At 34.3% G+C, this 18,918-nt stretch overlaps 4 protein-coding genes across 6 annotated transcripts; all 4 read left to right on the top strand.

Annotated features, from left to right (window-relative positions):
- Positions 1 to 504: 504 nt before the first annotated feature.
- On the top strand, positions 505 to 1,400 carry LOC106626961 (uncharacterized). Its single transcript, XM_014246874.3, has 3 exons — positions 505 to 712; positions 768 to 1,066; positions 1,127 to 1,400. Exons 1-3 carry the CDS (start codon positions 649 to 651, stop codon positions 1,301 to 1,303), a joined length of 540 nt encoding a protein of 179 aa, XP_014102349.1. The 5' UTR covers positions 505 to 648; the 3' UTR covers positions 1,304 to 1,400.
- A 742-nt stretch (positions 1,401 to 2,142) lies between these two features.
- On the top strand, positions 2,143 to 6,421 carry uncNacbeta (uncharacterized nascent polypeptide-associated complex beta subunit). Of its 2 annotated transcripts, none has more exons than XM_014247060.3 (2): positions 2,143 to 2,272; positions 2,336 to 6,421. In XM_014247060.3, exon 2 carries the CDS (start codon positions 2,380 to 2,382, stop codon positions 5,887 to 5,889), a length of 3,510 nt encoding a protein of 1,169 aa, XP_014102535.2. In that variant the 5' UTR covers positions 2,143 to 2,272; positions 2,336 to 2,379; the 3' UTR covers positions 5,890 to 6,421. The 2 variants fall into 2 exon arrangements, with proteins under 2 accessions (XP_014102535.2, XP_069966514.1); XM_070110413.1 differs by having other exon boundaries at positions 2,326 to 6,421.
- Positions 6,422 to 7,196: 775 nt separating this feature from the next.
- Tspo (Translocator protein) lies at positions 7,197 to 8,605 on the top strand. The gene is made up of 3 exons (XM_014246860.3): positions 7,197 to 7,649; positions 7,898 to 8,096; positions 8,196 to 8,605. Exons 1-3 carry the CDS (start codon positions 7,332 to 7,334, stop codon positions 8,204 to 8,206), a joined length of 528 nt encoding a protein of 175 aa, XP_014102335.2. The 5' UTR covers positions 7,197 to 7,331; the 3' UTR covers positions 8,207 to 8,605.
- Positions 8,606 to 12,011: 3,406 nt separating this feature from the next.
- On the top strand, positions 12,012 to 18,797 carry rempA (intraflagellar transport protein rempA). 2 transcript variants are annotated; one of them, XM_036365362.2, is made up of 14 exons: positions 12,013 to 12,781; positions 12,845 to 13,440; positions 13,507 to 13,667; positions 13,839 to 13,913; positions 13,988 to 14,364; positions 14,426 to 14,852; positions 14,939 to 15,251; positions 15,319 to 15,559; positions 15,650 to 16,078; positions 16,170 to 16,346; positions 16,405 to 16,527; positions 16,585 to 17,695; positions 18,100 to 18,393; positions 18,450 to 18,792. In XM_036365362.2, exons 1-13 carry the CDS (start codon positions 12,635 to 12,637, stop codon positions 18,387 to 18,389), a joined length of 4,467 nt encoding a protein of 1,488 aa, XP_036221255.2. In that variant the 5' UTR covers positions 12,013 to 12,634; the 3' UTR covers positions 18,390 to 18,393; positions 18,450 to 18,792. The 2 variants fall into 2 exon arrangements, with proteins under 2 accessions (XP_069966510.1, XP_036221255.2); XM_070110409.1 differs by having other exon boundaries at positions 12,012 to 12,781; positions 18,100 to 18,797.
- The last annotated feature ends 121 nt before the right edge of the window (positions 18,798 to 18,918 follow it).

Here is an 18,918-nt window from a genome sequence, read left to right as displayed (position 1 = left end):
TGGATCTATTCGAATCGTGTATGGTGAAAATATTTCTTACTGATCGAAAATAAAAGCGTGTCGTGTATGGCTACTTTAAGGGATGTACTAGCTCGAAATAAAAAATGTAGCCTTTTTTGGTGCAGCTTTAAAATCATAGTCTACATATTTTTTATTATTTGAGGTTATTATAGAGTTTCGTAAAGAATGTTAGTAAACCAAATTTTTAATTATACTATGTTTACGTCAGGAATTGACTGCGCTCTGCACCATATATTTGACTTGTTTGTAAATATTAACATATGATTAGTAAAATTTTGTGGCCATATTATATTTTAGAATTACTGTAATTTTGAATAAATAAGATGGTAAATACAAATTTCATCCAAAAACTAATTATATATATTAAGGTAATAGATTACCGCCTATTATTTCAGTATGAAAAATAATCGGATGTATATATGCCTTTATGAAACTATCAAAATTGTGTCATCGTCCATCAAATAGATGTGTGCCACTTTGTCCGTAGCGATTAAACAATTATCAATCTTTAATTGAACAAACTCATTTTTGCATCAACTGAACGGTCACAATATGATTGATTTGCTGTTGTATTAAGAGTTATATTAAAGACGTTTTTATTTAATTTGTATTTCACAAAAGAATAAAATGGAAAAAAGCGAATATGAAATACAACATTTCAATTTCTCTGTGGAACAGTTTTCGTTAGAAAGTAAGTATATCCATCTACAAAATAAACTAAAGTCATATCAAACAACTATTGGCAGGGCGCCATTATTTGAATAAGATATTATCGCTAACACTTCAATCAATGGTGAACAAGTTATCCATGGGTAATGAAGATACAACAGTATTTTTACTAGAGCAGAAAGAAAAAGTGAAAAGCAAAATGCTTAGTGACATGGAACAACAACTCACAGCTATTGAGGAAATGGACTTAAAGAATTTTTCGATACCGGATTATGTTCTGTTGGCAACAGATTACGATCATTCCAAGCAATATACTGAAGAAGACGAAGCGAATGTAGACAAAAAGTTAGCAGACATGAAACAAAAGTTTCTGGAGGTGAGCTGGATATTGGTTTCCCTTAAAATATTGTTGTGAATTTCTCCTTTCTCCTAATAGAACTCTGTAATGATAGCGTCGTTGAAAATAGAAAATGCAAAATATGAAGAAATATGCACAGAGATGAACAATGAAGAGAAATTGTTAGCACAAATTCAAACGGCATTGCAAGTAATGGAGACCCAATGGGAGAAGGTAAAGCATTTGGCTAAAACAACTGAAAGTTTAGAAGATTAGAAGAGGTATTTGTAATTAGTGATATTTGTTGGTGATTAAATTCGCAAATAAGAAAGAAATTCATGATAAATAAAATAAATATTTTTTGAATTCAAAATCTGAAAATAATTGTTCTACGATAGTAGTAATGCCTTCCATTAAATTGCTATAAATATAAATATGTAGGAACAGGTGGTAGAAAACATTGCTCAACAAGTTTTGGAAATGTTGCCGTCCGTCCCGATTGTGGGAATTTTTATTTTTTTTATGTCTAGCCAGGTCGATCTGATTAACATAGAAACGACTGGGGTGGGAAGATTTTCAACAAGAAACATAATATTTTCAAGAAAATTAAGTGTTTTCTGTAAATTTTTCTACAAGAATGCATTTACTGTGGTTATTTCCATGAGGATTATGCGAGCATTTATCTAAAGTTAGAAACCATCCATACTCGTATACAAGACATGTCAAATTCTCACATTGCAATTGCATATTACTCAAACAAAACGTCTTCTTTCACTTTTCTACTGTGAGCACATTAAAATGTATATTTTTGTTGCATATTTCTACCCACTCTATCCCATGTTGCGGTGCACTTTTTGTCAGTCCTTCTGTTTCTTTAGTCTCAAACAGCCACAATATGTAATAAGCTGTGTGGTTAATGGCGAGAATGGCTAATGTGCTCCGTTCTTGGTGGGGTTTATGTTTATTTTTAAGCGCACAACGATACGATGTGTGAATGTCTGCTATGTGATGTGAGAATTTTTTATATCTTTTGCAAAGAAATTTGCGATATTAATATACCTGCTACTCTGATGCAGATGTATTGCTCGGCAACAATTGCCGAACTGTGTATGTAGGAATGCAAAATTCGAAATGTTCGACCATTTGCATGCTTGGGCCTTGGGTTTGGCTGAATAGTCGTAGATACCGCAGTCGTTGTTGCAGCCACGAGTTTTACAGCAGCAGAATAATATTTTTGGTGTGAGGGTAAGATTGGAAGAAAAAAATTCAGATTTTATGTAATTCCTAATTAAAAGTAGGAGTTTTCAGGTTGTATTAACTTGATTAAATTGCGAAAATTGCATTGATATAAGATGAATGTGGAAAAATTGAGGCGACTGCAATCACAAGTGCGGATAGGAGGTAAGGGTACAGCTCGTCGTAAGAAGAAGGTTATGCACCAGACTGCCACTACGGATGATAAAAAGTTGCAGAGTTCTTTAAAAAAGTTATCCGTTAGTACCATACCGGGGATTGAGGAAGTGAACATAATCAAAGACGATCTAACCGTTATTCATTTTAATAACCCAAAAGCGCAAGCATCTCTCTCTGCAAATACCTTTGCTGTTACCGGACATGGAGAGACAAAGAAAATTGTAGAAATGTTGCCAGAGATATTGCCACAGCTGGGTCAAGAGACGGTGGTGCAGCTGCGCATGTTCGCTAATTCAATGACGGGTGCGAAGAAATCGGCGGGAACTATGGGCGGTAGTGATGCGACTGCGAGTACAAATATGCTTTATAGCGTTGTAGAGGAAGATGATGTACCGATGTTGGTGAGTGACTTCGATGAGGTGGCTAAAATAGAGGCAATGAAAGTGGGAGAGCAAACAAATACTACTAACGAACAACCGGCACTTGAAAAAACCGAGACCAAAGGAGAATCGACAGCAGTGTTGTCACCCTTATCGGAAGCTAAGAGTAATGCAATGGGAAACAATGTACAACCGTTGGAAAGTTTAAATTTAAATGTAAAATCAAGCGAAAAGTCGGAAATACACAACGAAAATGAAAATAATTTAAAAAACCAGGAAATAAATACAGAAAAAGAAAACTTAAATAGAACTGATCAGCCAGATGTTAAATCAACAAATGATGTAGAAAAAACAAAAGAGGCGCAGAAGAAGAATGACAATAAATCACAACAAAAACAGGAACCGTCCAGACAAAAATCGAGGCCTGAAGGTAAGAGTCAAAAACCCTCGAAAGATAATAAGAAACCTGATATTATTGCTTCGAAAACTACAACTTTAAAATCAGACGACAACAGAGAAATTGACAAATCTAGTAAAGATGATGTTGTAAATGATGTCATCGAGTCGGTAAAGTCAGTACAAATAATTGAAAAATCAAAAAATTTAAAAGATAATAAGGATAATCAGCAGACAAAACAATTACAGCAAAAATCGGCGAAGCAAGAACTACCAGTTACGCCAAAGGCGAAGGAAAAACAACAAGAACCATTTGTCGATAATCAAGAGAAGAAGACTAAGCAAGACTTAAACCCACAGCAAAAACAAGTAGGTCTAAAGGAAAACGAAGACAAAAAAATTGCAAAACAAGATGAAAGTCAACAAACGAAAACGTCTTTAGATTCAATAGAACTAGTAAAGATCGAGCAACATCCAGACGATCAGAAGCAGACACAAAAACTTCCCCAGCAACAACATCAACAGAATGAGTCGCCAATAAAACAAAAAAATAAACAGCCACAGCAAAAACCACAAAATCAAGACAACCAGAAAAAAACGGATGCTGAGAAAGGATTGAAAAAAGCAGAACCTCTGCCGAAATCAGGTAAGCAGGACGGAAAACAAATATTAAAATCGTCAAAAGAAAGGCCCGCTGACAATAGTACTGAAACAAAAAAGACAAGCAATGAAAAACAATCTGAAGGCGCTAAACGAAATCTAAAAGAAACGTCACCGAATCAAAAACAAGCAAAGGAAGTTTTGGCAGATGTTGGAAAAGAATCTAAAAAAGACGAACCTCCTCCAGAATCAGCTAAGCAAGACGGGACTCAGCAACAGCAATCTGATTCTCTAGCTAAAGATAATGAAGAGCGGAAGCCTCTCAAAAGTCAGCAAGAAATTGTAAAAGAGGTAGATAAGCAAAAACCGGAAAATCAAGTTGGAAAAACCAACAAAGATAATGTAGGCATTATCGAAACCGGAAAGCGAGCTGAAACGGATACACATCTAGCAGACGTATCCATAAAAACTGTTGCTTTACAATCATTAGAATCTAGCGAGAAAATGATGCAGATAGTTAATGAAATTACCAAAGATCTTCTGATAGAAAATTTAAACAACCTGCCAGAGAAAATTATTAAAGAAGACTCCCTACCTGACCTTCCATCTGACCAACAGGAGGCGGTAGAAAAAGCATTTAAATCGGTGCTAACTGAGGAACTACGAGCTACAAACACATCTGTTGAAGAAACACAAGAGAGAGAGTTAAATAACGACAACATAAAATCCAAAAGTCCATTGTCTAAAACAAGCTTGGAAGTTGGTCAAGATCTTGGTATTAATGTAGATTCATTAATCAAAGATTCAGACGAGAAGGGTGTTATTATTGGTAAAGAACAATTATCGAGTGTTGTTAAGGAGATTGTTGCAGGCAGTCCATCAATCATGGATACAATTCTTCCGAAAGTAAACGAAAACAATGAAAAATGTATGGCATTAGTGGAACAGATCCCTAATGCGCAGATACTTCAATCACAACATGTAGCTACGCCTGAGGGCGACACTTTTGGTGAAAAATTGGCGAAACAGCCTTCATTGGCTGAGATAGTACAGTCACTGCCACCGGCAATACCTTTGCCCACATCGCAAATACCTGCCAATAATAATAATAGGATCGATGATGCGAATAATGACAAATTAATTGCTGTAGATTCGGCAATCAAACAGCCATCAATGGCCGAAATACTACAGTCGCAACTCCCAACAATACTACCGGCTGCAGCTTTACCCTCACCAAACAATACCATAACTGGCGAAATGAAGGATATTCATATATCACAGATATTGAATAGAGAAGATGTAAAAGAATTACAATTAAATTCAAACGCTACTGTTAAAGAGGAGAAGTCGTGTCAACCGCAAGACCAAGAATCTATTACCCCCGAACTATCAACATCATCCATTGGCGAGGTATCAGCACAGCGTCAAATTTCTGACGAAAAACCGGCGCCCATATCAATAAGCTCCAAACCAAAGACATCACCACCAAAACAGACCACAAACATTAAGAACTCGAACGAGACTACGAAACAACAGTCAAAGCCATCTACAGCAAGTGATGCTAAATTAAAATTGGTAACGAAGCCGCAACCGGGGCAACAGTTTCAACTACAACAAACATCGAAAGTTAAATCAAAGCCAGCGAATAACAATAAATCTACACCAACGACCCCAACAACCCCAAACACTCCGTCGAAGATATCACCCGAAAAAGGAGCAATAGACAACCAGAAATCAATAATTCCCGCTACAAAGGCGGCTCCTGATTCAGCAGCAAAAAAGGCAAACTCACCGCAAAAACAACAACGAACAGATACAGCAGCAAAATCTAAGTCAACAGCGGTAGCAAGTACAAAACCTGCCCGCCCTAATACTGGTACTACCGGCACTTCTAAGAAAGCAAACACACCGCCAGCAGCAAGTAAAACAAATGCAAACACTGGTGGAAAACAGCAGGAAATTAACGTGAAAGGTACGGCGGCCGGTACGCAAACAAAATCAACAACGCCGCCAATCTCGTCACCAACAATAGAAAATACTGCTACATCGAACAAACCATCCGTTTCGAAATAATAAAACTTCTCCCCAATATGATGAGAAGTTTTAGCTGAGTTTAATTATGTTGCATTGTTCTTACTTTCATTCATGCTTTTATGAATTACTCTCAATGAATATTTTAACTTGCTATTGCATTTGCATTTTGTTAATTTCTATTTGTTCAAAGATCGTCTGATGGTTCATTCATGATCATTAGTTTTTTTATTCATTCTTAAAAATTCTTTTAACATATTATACTAACCTGCTCTCATTGACGCCTTTACATCATATATACAATATTCATATATTCATGCTAACACATTTTTCACAACTAACACCGTTTTAAAGTTAGCGTTTCTTAAAATAAAAACAAGAAAATGTTTCAGTGGATATACAATGCAAGAAGGAAGCATATAGTTTTCAAATAGATGCCTCATTTATTTGATATTTGGACATCGGTTTAGATTTATTCTTGGTTGTTTATAGTTTGCTTAGTTTTAAGTGTTGTAAAGAACCAAAGTGTAATCCTAAATTCATAACTAAAAATAAATTGTATTACTGAAACTAATTTTAGTGTTTATGCTTATAAATTTTCAAGTTCCTCATAGATTTGAATGGGAAGATTTCATTGAATTTTAAAAATGTGAACACTCAAAAGATATAACCGCTTAGTGTTTTTTATGTGATAATCAGAAACTAACCGTTGGAATCAAAATTATTAACGGCTTAAACTCAAGAGCAGGTACATATGTGCATTCATACATATGTATGTACAAATTATAATTATAATAATAAAACTGATAAACATTGGAAATATATACATATGTGCTTATGTATGTATTGTATATAGATTTCTTAAAATTTTTCTTTATTGCTTTGAGTTTACTCAAAACTACAAAAAAGAGAGAAATTAGTGCCGTATATAGGAATGCCGAACTTGAACTATACTCATTGCAGGAGAAAATAAGAGCATATGCTAAACAGCTCTTTGATAAATTTATTAATAATATTAACCAGTTTATCAACCGGGAAAACGCTATTGAGATTATATGCGATAAGTTTGTAAGTGTCAACATATGTATGTATGTATGTATGTATGGTCGTTTGAAATCAAAGCAAAAAAGGTGCGTCCGCTGTCACGTAGAGTTGTTCATTTATATACATATGCTATAAACATATATATTTATGTATATACACACCCATTGCATAGGAACGCAGATGTTTACCAACTAAGTCGTCATAGGAAGAGCGAGAACCGAGAGTTTGCAAATGTTTATCAGGTGGAGGAAGGTGGCGGTGGGCTCGTAGAAATATCAGTACGACAATCCACCGCGTGAAGTATTCAACCGACAGCTGATAGTTCAGTTCATTTCGGCAATTCGTAAAGAAAAGCAGCTAAAGAAACCCGCGGCTAAAGTCTAAAAATTAAAAAAAAAAGTGTCAAATAAAACAAAAATATTTCATAAAACTACAGAAATATGAGTGATTGGTTAAAAATCATAGGCGCAGTTGTGCTTCCAAACGTTGGTGGTGTCATCAACGGCATAATAACGCGAAAAAATATACAAACATGGTACAAGAATCTAAATTTTCCATCATACCGGCCGCCAAACTGGATATTTGGACCGGTCTGGACATCGCTTTATTCAGGTATGGGCTATGCTTCATACCTAGTGTGGCGTGATGGTGGTGGGTTTAACGGGGAGGCGCAGTTACCGCTCATTGCCTACGGTACACAGTTGGCACTCAACTGGGCATGGACTCCAATTTTCTTTGGATATCGTAATATCAAAGGCGTAAGTTGCGTAACGTTTAAAATGAAGTATTAAAAAGTCTAACTGACTAATAACGTGTTCTAGAACTGTACTGTGCCTATCACTAATTACAAATGCGCATATATTTGTAGTTTCTATTTCTACATATTTACATGTGCGAAGAGCACTGTACAGTTCAAAAAAATGTTTACTAAAAGTTTGTACCCATTATTAATAATTTTCAAAGCTAAAATATGTATGTATTTACGTGTTTGTCTCTTTTTAACTAGGGGCTCATCGATATTATTGCGTTGACCGCAACATCCACAGCCTGTGGCATACTTTTCTACAGGGTTAATAAAGTGGCTGGTCTTTTGTTCGTTCCGTACATTGCTTGGCTGAGCTTCGCAACAGTACTCAATCATGCCATGTACAAATTGAATCCTGACAGTAAGGCTGTGACGGCTCCAGACACTGAGGAGAAAAAGGGTCAGTAAAATAATCAAAACACACTGGATAACTGCACTTTATTGCATATGCATATTGTATTAAAATTGTTTTAAAGCAAATGAGTATGTACATTCATAGATGTTGTATGATGTCATTTTACCGCTGCCTCTACCGCTGCAATCATGGCAACATCGCTCCTTAACTATGATGCATTTAATGCAGTACACATGTTCCACAACCTTAAATAAATAATTAAACTATTCAAATATGAAATAATAGTTATAAACATGTTAAGAGATCGATGTCAATTTGTATTAAGAGAATCTATATGCCCACAATCTCAAAATAATTCCAGTACTTTTTTATATCTTTGTTATACACACAAGTTGCCTAAAAAATCGTACTAATGCCTGTGGCATAATGCTATGTGGGTTATGTTATAAATATTAAGCAAGGAATGTTAAAGGAATACAATTGTATAAAGCTCAAAAATCGCTTAATTTTGTGAAAATGTGTTAATAAAAGATAAATAGTTTAAAAATCAAAAATCTGTTTAGCCTTTTATTAATTCTTCTTTTTTTCTAGTAGTCATGTAAGATGAATCTTGGTGTTAACCGGCCAATGGGTATTTGCTTCACTAAAGATGCATTTGAACGGTTATGGAATATCGATTACGGTATTTTTCCAAATTTACAAATTTTTAACGCACGAAAAATCTTTTGGTAAATAAGTGGAGTTGGGTACACTATCGCTACCATAACTGCAAATTCTGACATTTAATTTTTATCGAGTAATTTCATTGAAAAAAAAAAACTTTATAAATATATATAAATTTATAAGGAGATCTTTCAAAATGAACGTTATTCTCCGTAATATAACATGTACGTACATACATTAATATACAATAATATGAGTACATATGAGACATGAAAGGATGAAGTGAAGAATATTCTTTCGAATTTCGGTCTTCTTTGGAAAGTTTTGAAAATAATTGTTAATTTATTTACAATAAATGGTAAACTATATAGATATGTAGGTATTTGGTAACTATGGACGATGCAAACCTTTAGAAAAGTTTTTCCATAAGTAAGTGCGTGCATATTTACTTATATAATTTTGCATTCCACGGGCCATTACGTTTCAAATCGAAGTGAGTTTTGAATTAACGATATTCGATTGTTTTTCTTGAAACGGTAGCTGATGGGGAAGAATATGAGGAAACGGAAATTATGATAGCCGTGTGCACATAACCATAAATTTACCATGTTTTCACTAAAAGCTTTAACATACTACAATTGTACGTATGTAAGTACATATGTACATATATATTTATGCACATATCTTTTTTGCAATTATATACCGGTAATCATTTGGTAATCACCCACTGCTTAACTGCGTGTACGGAAAAATTTTTGAAATCAAAAACATTTAAAAGCGGTAATTATCAAAAACCACACCTACACACATACCCATTTCTATGGGCAAAGCATGATTGCATTTCAAAAAATAAAAAAATACATTAAATAAATGTGTGTGTTTTAAGGCTTAAATACTAGATAACATGCATAAGTGATAAATGACGTGGCTGATTATACATACATACATATGTACAGTGTCTGTTTTATTGTAATAACTATTTTTATCTATATTTCCTGGAATAGGAAATGTGCGACATTTGTTTATATGTATGCAAATGCTGTACATACATGCATATGCATATATGTATATAATATATGATTTCTTGTAAATATGAGCTTTGTAGATACTACATCTACAGCAATTGGCTCAGTTCTGGTGAAATATAATACTAAACTCAAATGAGTCGATCACTTCTCAACCAGGAATGCGAAAATTTGCATATAAATATGTATATATGGTATTTATTTATTTATTTTATTTATGTTAGACGGGGTCGCGAATTCTATGATTAAAAAATTTTGGATTCATAATTAAAATTTAATTTTTTTATCGCGACGTTTTAAATTTGAATGTAAGTTTGTGGATCAGTGCACTTGAATATTGAAGATGATGGTTCTGTGCGTATTCCAGTTCAAAATAGTAGAATATGAAGAACGCAGAAGCGAAAAAATATTATAGGTAAAACAATTTATTTTTTTAATTCTTAATTATATGCTTGGGATTAACATTTTTCTTTCTAATTTTTAGTAGAAAATTGCAGGAAATATTAGTTATAATTCAATACATTTAAGTACTTTAGCAGACAAGCTGAATTAACGATAAAACATTTTGATAGATTTTCATATATTTTACTTTATTTATAAACTGTATTAAACTGATTTCAGAATATGTAATTGTAATCCTAAATACGGGATTACAAAATAAATATAATATATAATATTTGATTCAAATGTTAATGAAATTATTTTTTAATGCATTATTTGCAACCCTGATGCTGGACCATTCAAAAATACGCTCATAAATTTGTATATAGTTACATACTTACGTAAATTTAAAGTGTTTAAATGAATTCTATATTTATTACACATATACATACATACATATGTATGTAACGATGAAAGTGTGTGTAAATGCTAATTAAACCCCACTTAAAACTCTGAGCGTTCATTTGTAATTTTAATGCACAATTCTCAACAGTCCATATTAATATTATATAAAAGAGATAAATAAAATAAAAAATATATATAAGTGTCTGCTACGCTTTCACGCCGAAATCACTTAACCGATCATCATGAAACTTTGTACAGTTTCGGTCCCACCAAGGACTGTCAACTCGGCTTTCTTCAGATTAGTTAAGGGATGTTTTCTGCCGCTTCAACAACAACAGCTTTGTACACTATCCCTCTCTTAATTGAACCCGGTTAATTGGTTTCCTCGCATTATTGGTTAAACATATGTGTTATTGAAAACAATATACCTTTAATTTAAGTATCAGTAGGTTGTATACAATATATTTATATATTTTATTGGGGAAAAAAAAATTATTTTGGAGGATCATATCTGTTTGTAATATAAATTTTAAAACTGAAAATAAATTTGTTTTGTCTGATATGATAATTTGTTGAAAAATTTCAGAAATGTACATAATTAAACAAAAATGCTTCAAAAGCGTAATTTAGAGAAAACGGGGTTTTCTGGTTTTCACCACCACCATGAATATGATCATCGCGGTAAAGTATTCGTGTACATACTATGAATTTAGTAATTTGTTTTTGTTATCTTCAATCTTTAATATTTATTTAATGGATTCAATGCGAGTGGAGCCGCGGGAACAATAAATATCTATGAAATTATTCATACTATTAATTTGAATAAAGTTCCGCACTTAAAGTAATACGCACGATATACAATTGATAGATACATTTTTTTTCATTTTCTTTATACTGAAAAAACAACTTCCAAATACCCTAAGGACCAAATGAATTGTTTTAGAGAGATTAAGTTATAAGTAAAAAAGTAATTTCTCCATTTTTCGAATTTAGCCTTGAAAATCGAAATATTTGCGTTCATCCATATTTATAGTATGTTTGTTACTAGATAAGTAAAAATATGGCCATCATCGTTCCCCTTATTTCAATGGTGTATAATATTTAAAATATTTTTTTTGTCAGGCCTATATGATAGGTGCTATAAGCATAGCTGGATCTTCGAAAAAATAAATCATTTACATTCAAAAAATACTGGCTACTTGTTTTTTTTAATTTAATACTATGTAATAGTGACGAAGCGGATTTTTCATTTATATATATATTTATATATACTTTCCGTATACAACTTTGAAAACAAAAAAAATATATATATTTAACTATACAATAATTTGTATAATTTTAATAAAATTTGTATTAAAAAGCGGGATTAGTCAACTTGTGTCAAATTATTTTAGGTTTTGGTATCTTTAAACTTTTTTTGTAACTTGATAACGATTAAAATTGAACTCTAGCTGCCTTTCAATCAAATCGTCTAATTTAGTTGCCGCTACTGTGTTTTTGCATCAACAGTTATTTTTTAAAACGAAATCATGTTTTAGACTAGGCATTTGATTGTTTTATTTGCAGTACATTTACCATAAGCAAGATTATCTACATACGTCAGTGAATTTTATTTAGACAAAGACAAAGAAACCTTATATATAATATGATAATATAAAGTAAAGACATACCATTTGAATGTACTGTTTGTGCGTCTACTTAACCTCAAACTGAAGCAACGAATCTAACTTTAAAAAATATCTGAAAAATCTCCGGTTTCAAAGTCATTTTGTTTAAAGTTTTAAGTTGTAATAAATCTTTGCATATTATAAATATTACTGATAGAAAAAAAATTTCATTAAAAAATACTTGTTTCGTAAAAATACCTTAAATAAGAATGTGATATAATTGTGGTTATCACTTAAAAGGTTTAATATATACAAAAGCTGTTGTATATAGCGCCAGCTCTTCTTATTGAGTTTCCAACTATCGTGCATTCCTATTTGTTTTCCTTTCATTTGAAAGCACAGAAGTTCCATGGCAACCGCATTTGTTTGGTTCTATGAGTTTTGTTCCATTAATATCCAACTAGCCACCGAAGGGAATAAAATTTATGTGTAAATACTCGTAATGACGCTTTACTTCGACACTAAAGTTGAATTTCTGGACTCCGATGCGGTTAGCACCATCGGAAATTGGCACCTCACCGAACCACTATTTGCTGTAGCTTCCTACAGCCAGGAACGTGGCGGATCTATAACAATTTTCACAGATTCGGTGAGTATACATATCGATTTACAGTTTTATTGCAATATTACGTATCAATTAATTATATTATAGGGAGAACCTCAACGCGATGTCACCTATCCGGTACATCCGACTTCGCAGGTGTCAGCGCTAGCCTGGCATCCCGAAAAAGTTTTGTTGGCCACCGGTTGGGAAAATGGTGATATACATGTTTGGTTTGCGGGCCATCGTGAATTCGCTAGTGTTCACGGCCCTCATAAAGCGCCCATAGTGTTGTTGGACTTTAGCGAACAAGGTGGTCGCATGGTTACCGCCGATTCGATGGGTCTGCTCACGGGTTGGCGTTGCGATGGCCAGTATCAATTTTTAACAATGTTTTCACATGATTTGCGTGATGTGCTGCTGCATATCACCTTTCGACGGACCATTGAGAGTGAGGTGCGTGAGGAAATAGTAAATTTAGCCAAAGCGGCTGTAGCAGGCGATGATGCGGCACTCGATACGCTTACCAATTGGCGACCGCGGACAGCGGCGAGGAGTATGATTCACGCTGGAGTCAAAGATAACCACTGTTTCTATGTGGGTACGCAAAATGGTGTAATGTACTACATAAATCAGGGTGGCGCCTGTACAGAGGTCCTCAAAAATAATACCGTGCCCATCATGCAAATGCTGTGGCACCCGAAAAAGTGAGATTTCCTTTTAAAAGTCGTTACATGCATTTTTGCTGGATTATCTTAATATATTTGTTTTAGGGATGCCGTTATTTGTTTGATGGAGGACATGACAATTGCTTTGTATTTGGTAGAGTCGACGGGTATATTAACTGAGTTAGATCGAGTTAAGTTGAGCGGGAACTTATCTGGCAAGGGTGGTGCTATTTCATGGGCCGGAAATAGCTTGGCAATTATAACGGGTGAGTTATATCAATTGTGGTGGAGCAAGCAAGGATTAAATTCTTGTTTGGACGAAAAATACTTTATTTTAAAAAGGTTGAGTAAAGATTTACATTGTTAAAATTGTGAACCGATTTTAAAACACTCAATATCTGCTAACGATGTGTAAAAATTATAAATTCTTATTGTAGGTGATTTAAGCGTGCGGATTTGGGATATCGAAAAAAGCGATAACTATCTACTGAAAATGGACTTACCTAGTACTGGTGAGATAAATACATATGTACATATTTTTCAATTTAAAACTATTAAATGACTTTCATTAATTTTATGAGTGTAGCAATTTCCGTATTAGGATCCTCGACTAGCCTCGACGGTAACTCTGCGAGTACAAACGTTTTTAACAATGACGCGAGCGAAAAGTCGTCGTCTACACTAAACAGTCGCAAATTGCATAAATTCATGCAACCGACAAACGAGCTCTTTACTTGCCTTGCCTACAGTTCAAGCAACCAGACGCTCTGCGCCGGTACCAATCAAGGCAACATTTACACTTGGAAGCGACGTGTAGGCGTTTTCGATATGCCTGAAGACTCGTGGCAGTTGACCAACATATCGACAGTACGTGGCGCCGTTAAGCAATGCATCTGGGGATTCAACGAGTTGGCCAAGCCGTGCATGCTGATTAACTGCATTTCAAACGTTTACGTGCTCAAAGTGGAAGTTGATAATATCTACAAACGATATAATACTAAATATATATTTTTAATTTTCACAGGAGCAACCTTTGTTATCATTTCACACCCGCGATTTGTGGGCAGTTCAACGTAATGCAAAAGTAATTTATCTCGAGCATGCGATCGGCAAGCATGCGCTCATTCAAACGGATTTTGCAATTATTGCCTTAGCACTTAATCAATTAAATATGATCATTAGTAACGGTCGCGCTATATCTGCATATAGCATTGAGAAGGTGCTAAGGGTGGATGACTATAGAATTGAGGAATATACAGATGATAGCACTACCAAGGGCAGCAATGAAAAGGATTCAAATCTAATTGTAAAACTCATACAAACGTTCAATGCGGAGTGTTTAGGCCTGCACATACACAATCAGAATATTTTCTGTTTAAACTCAAATGAAGTGATGATATATTCAATTGGTGGAGTTGTGCTCAATAAAATTTTGGCAAATGACAATGAAGGTGAGTAATGAAAATAGCTATGCGTTAGTCTTATTTATATTAAATTTCAAAATAAATAAATAATGAACTGATTTGTGGCCTTCTAGGGAAAATAATTGGCATGGACCTCACTGGTGTCTATTTAAGTGTTTTCACAATGAATGGTTTCGTTAAAGCTTATGATGTTTCTCGGCACGATCCTAAGTTAATTTTTCCGGGTAAATCAGGTTACGACTTATTTGATGATTTTGGTGAAGTGATTCTAGTTAAATGCAATACAGCTGGCACCCATTTAGCTGTGCTAATTGCAAATCGCAATTTTGTTCCAAAACCCATTCTATATTGTTGGAATTTCGAACGTAATCTTTTGATGGAACACAACCTCGAACATAATTCGAACGAAAGCAATACTAATTCTTGGTATGCCATCCACACTTTTCATTAGATACGCATAAGTATATTCGTTGATTATTTATACAATTTTTAGCATGCCCGTAAATGTATACTGGGATACTGATGAGCCACGTCTGCTTGCTATTGAGGTGAAATCAATGCAGCACTTACAGGAGCCAAAAAACTCTCCTCCAAAGGCTGGAGCCAGTTGCAATCAAAGTATCGAGTCTGAAGTTATGGTTTTATTTTTTTCTGACAAAAATAAATTGAATATACTCGAAACACGCTCATTGGTCATGGCGGAGCAACTGATCAATCTATGCGTACCTAATGTGGTGAGTATGAATATTAAAGCCTTATATTATATATATTTTATAGTTATACATACGAGTATTATTATAACCACCTATCTTAAATAAATATAGATAACTTTGGATATAAACATTGTTAAAGAACGTCCATTGCAAGATTTCGTCGATCTCATTAAGTGTGATCCGAACATACGAAAAATGGTTTTAAACTTCAGCCTACATATTGCCGAGGGCAACATGGATTTGGCTTATCGCTGCATACGATCTATTCAATCTCCAACGATTTGGACAAATTTAGCAAAGATGTGTGTTCAAACAAGTCGCTTAGATGTGGCGAAGGTATGCATGGGTCACTTGGGTAAGGCGCGCTCCGTACGTGCTCTTCGTCAAGCAATGGAAGATGATGACCTTGAAGATGAAGCAAAACTTGCGGTACTCGCTACCGAATTAAGTATGCACGATAAAGCAATTGAGTTATACAAAAAATGTCGCAGATTTGATTTATTGAATAAATTATTGCAGGCGCGTGGAAAAATAGATGAGGTTCGATAACGTTCCATATTTCTTTTTTAAGCAAAGTGTAACTCTAATTTAAAATTTAAATGATTCTTTTCGTAATATTTCGTTCATTTAGGCGATAAATGTCGCCGAGACGGAAGATCGTGTTCACTTAAAAAATACATATTTTCACAAGGCGCAGCAATTAAAAGAGAGCGGGGATATTAAAGCCGCACTGGAATACTTTGAAAAATCGCACAATCCGGTACAAAATATAACACAAACGCTTCTGGATAATCCGCTAGCAATGAAGGTTTGTAATACACTCGAAATTTAAAACATTTTTGATTACAAAGAATTCCATTTTCTAGCGTTATATGCAAAATTGTAGTGATCCGAAAATGCTTAAATGGTGGGGTCAGTATATTGAAAGTTCTGGTGATATGGATGCTGCATTGGCCGTATATCAAAAAGCAGAGGATTGGTTTTCTCAAGTGGGTTGTCGGTTAATAAGAGTTTTTATTTTAATTTCCCAATAACCATGACTACAGGTTAAAATACTTTGTTATTTGGGAAAAATCTCGAAAGCGGATGTCATAGCACGACAATCTGGAGACAGAGCTGCCTGTTATCATTTAGCCCGTCATTATGAGAATGTTGGAAAATTCCAAGAAGCCATAATGTTCTACACACGGGCTCAAACGTTTAGCAACGCTATACGTATTTGTAAGGAAAACGATTTCCAGGATGAACTCTGGACCGTGGCTAGTTCTTCTCGTAGTCGTGATAAAGCGATAGCAGCCGCATACTTTGAAGAATGTGGATCTTTCAAACGTGCTGTAGAATTATACCATCGCGCTGGCATGCTTCATAAGGCACTAGAAATGGCGTTTGAGTCGGAGCAACCAGAAGTGCTAGAAATAATAGCGTCTGAATTAACCGTTGATTCAGATTCAGAGCTGGTGAATCGTTGTGCGGACTTTTTCACGAGCATCGAACAACATCAAAAGGCAGTTTATTTGTTGGCAAAGACAATGCATTTGAAGCGATCGCTACAAATCTGTTTGGAGAAAGGGGTACCGATCACCGAGGAACTTGCAGAGATGCTCACTCCGAACAAAAACGAATTTAATGAAGAAATGCGAATTGAAATTCTTACACAATTGGGTGAACTATTGCAACAACAAGGTGACTATCACACGGCCACGAAGAAATTCACTCAAGCCGGAGATAAAGTGCGGGCCATGAAGAGTTTACTAAAATCGGGCAGCACAGAAAAAATAATATTTTTCGCAAATATGTCCCGACAGCGCGAGGTATACATTATGGCAGCCAATTACTTGCAAGCGTTGAATTGGCAAGAGGATGAACATATTCTTAAACATATTGTGACATTTTACTCGAAAGGTCAGGCATATGATTCCTTAGCAAATTTTTATGCTATTTGCGCACAAATCGAAATCGAAGAATATCACAACTACGAAAAAGCTTTAAAGGCAATGCATGAGGCGGCAAATTGCTTAAAAAAACTTGGACATTCACAACATGCGCTCAATAATTTGGAAAAAACTATAGCAGATGTGCGAAAAGTTTTGGATATACAAAACGCAATGAAAAATAACGATAATCAAGCAGTAATTTCCGGCTGTCGCAATATGTTAAGTAAGTGGTAATCATGATAGAGTACTACTTGATGTATCATATAGCTGCCATACAAACTGAACGATCTAAATCATCCTTGACAAGATATCTTCACAAAATTTGTCATGAATTATTGTCCAAAACAACGGTACAATTTCCGAATTGTTTAAATCGGACCACTATCCACTTTGCATAGACCATGATCAAAATCAAGTTCTTGTATAGAATCTGTATTTGTGAAGTGTATTATAGCTTCGATCGTATTTTTATTTTTAATTGTAATTACATATATACTTCAATTTCTTTCTACTAATATGCCTTTTTAACTCCTTTTTAAGAGTTTTTTAATGCCGATTAAGATATAGTTCAAAATAATTATTTATAAATATAGTAAATAATTAATTATTATATTTCAATAATTTTAGTAAAACCAGAAACGCCACCAATACGCCAAGCGGATATTCTTGCAATGTTGGTTCGTGCATTGGCTTATTCAAAACAGTGGCCCGAAGCTGGACGAGCTTTAAAAGAATTGGCTTTGAAGGATAACGCTTGGAGCACTATTGGATTGGTTGACAAAGCATTAGTGCAAAAAATAGCAAATGAATGCAACCTAGACTTTGATATTATTTGGAATTCCGGCCGAAGACATATTAATGTTAAAGAAAACGAAACCGAGGATAACGAAGAAGAAATAGAAGAGGAATTACGATAATTAAGTATGGCTACGATGCGCACAATAAATGTGTAAAGTAATAATATATATTGTATATAGATATTTATAGATATATAATCTACATGCTCTCGTAATAATATTTGTAACAAATAGCATCCACCCTGTACGCCACTTATCGGTTAAGTCACCGGGTTATTACGTAATACCGCTATCAGAGTTTTTTGTTACAGTTTCTATGAGTTTCCTAAGGACCAATTGACAATTCTACCCGTAACTCTTGTGTACGTGTGATCGTTCATATAAATTTACTAAACAATACTTTTGAATGAAATGTAATGTATTACTCGCTTAAATAAATCATTTACTGGCTTAAAATTGTTGCATATATTGCACAAAGAATAATACCCATTTACATAAATTATATAAAATATTTCTTGAGAAGAAAAAGTATAGCAGAATTAAAAATGTTTACGAAAATAAAAATATTAAGCTGTATAAAACAAGTGGATGTGGATTACGTTTTAAATATTATTTCATTCAATATCTCTATTTGCGCAATATTGGTAGA

Source organism: Bactrocera oleae, chromosome 5 (genome assembly GCF_042242935.1).
Source record: "Bactrocera oleae isolate idBacOlea1 chromosome 5, idBacOlea1, whole genome shotgun sequence".
NCBI classification, from domain to species: domain Eukaryota; kingdom Metazoa; phylum Arthropoda; class Insecta; order Diptera; family Tephritidae; genus Bactrocera; species Bactrocera oleae.
This window is presented reverse-complemented; position numbering and strand designations above follow the sequence as displayed.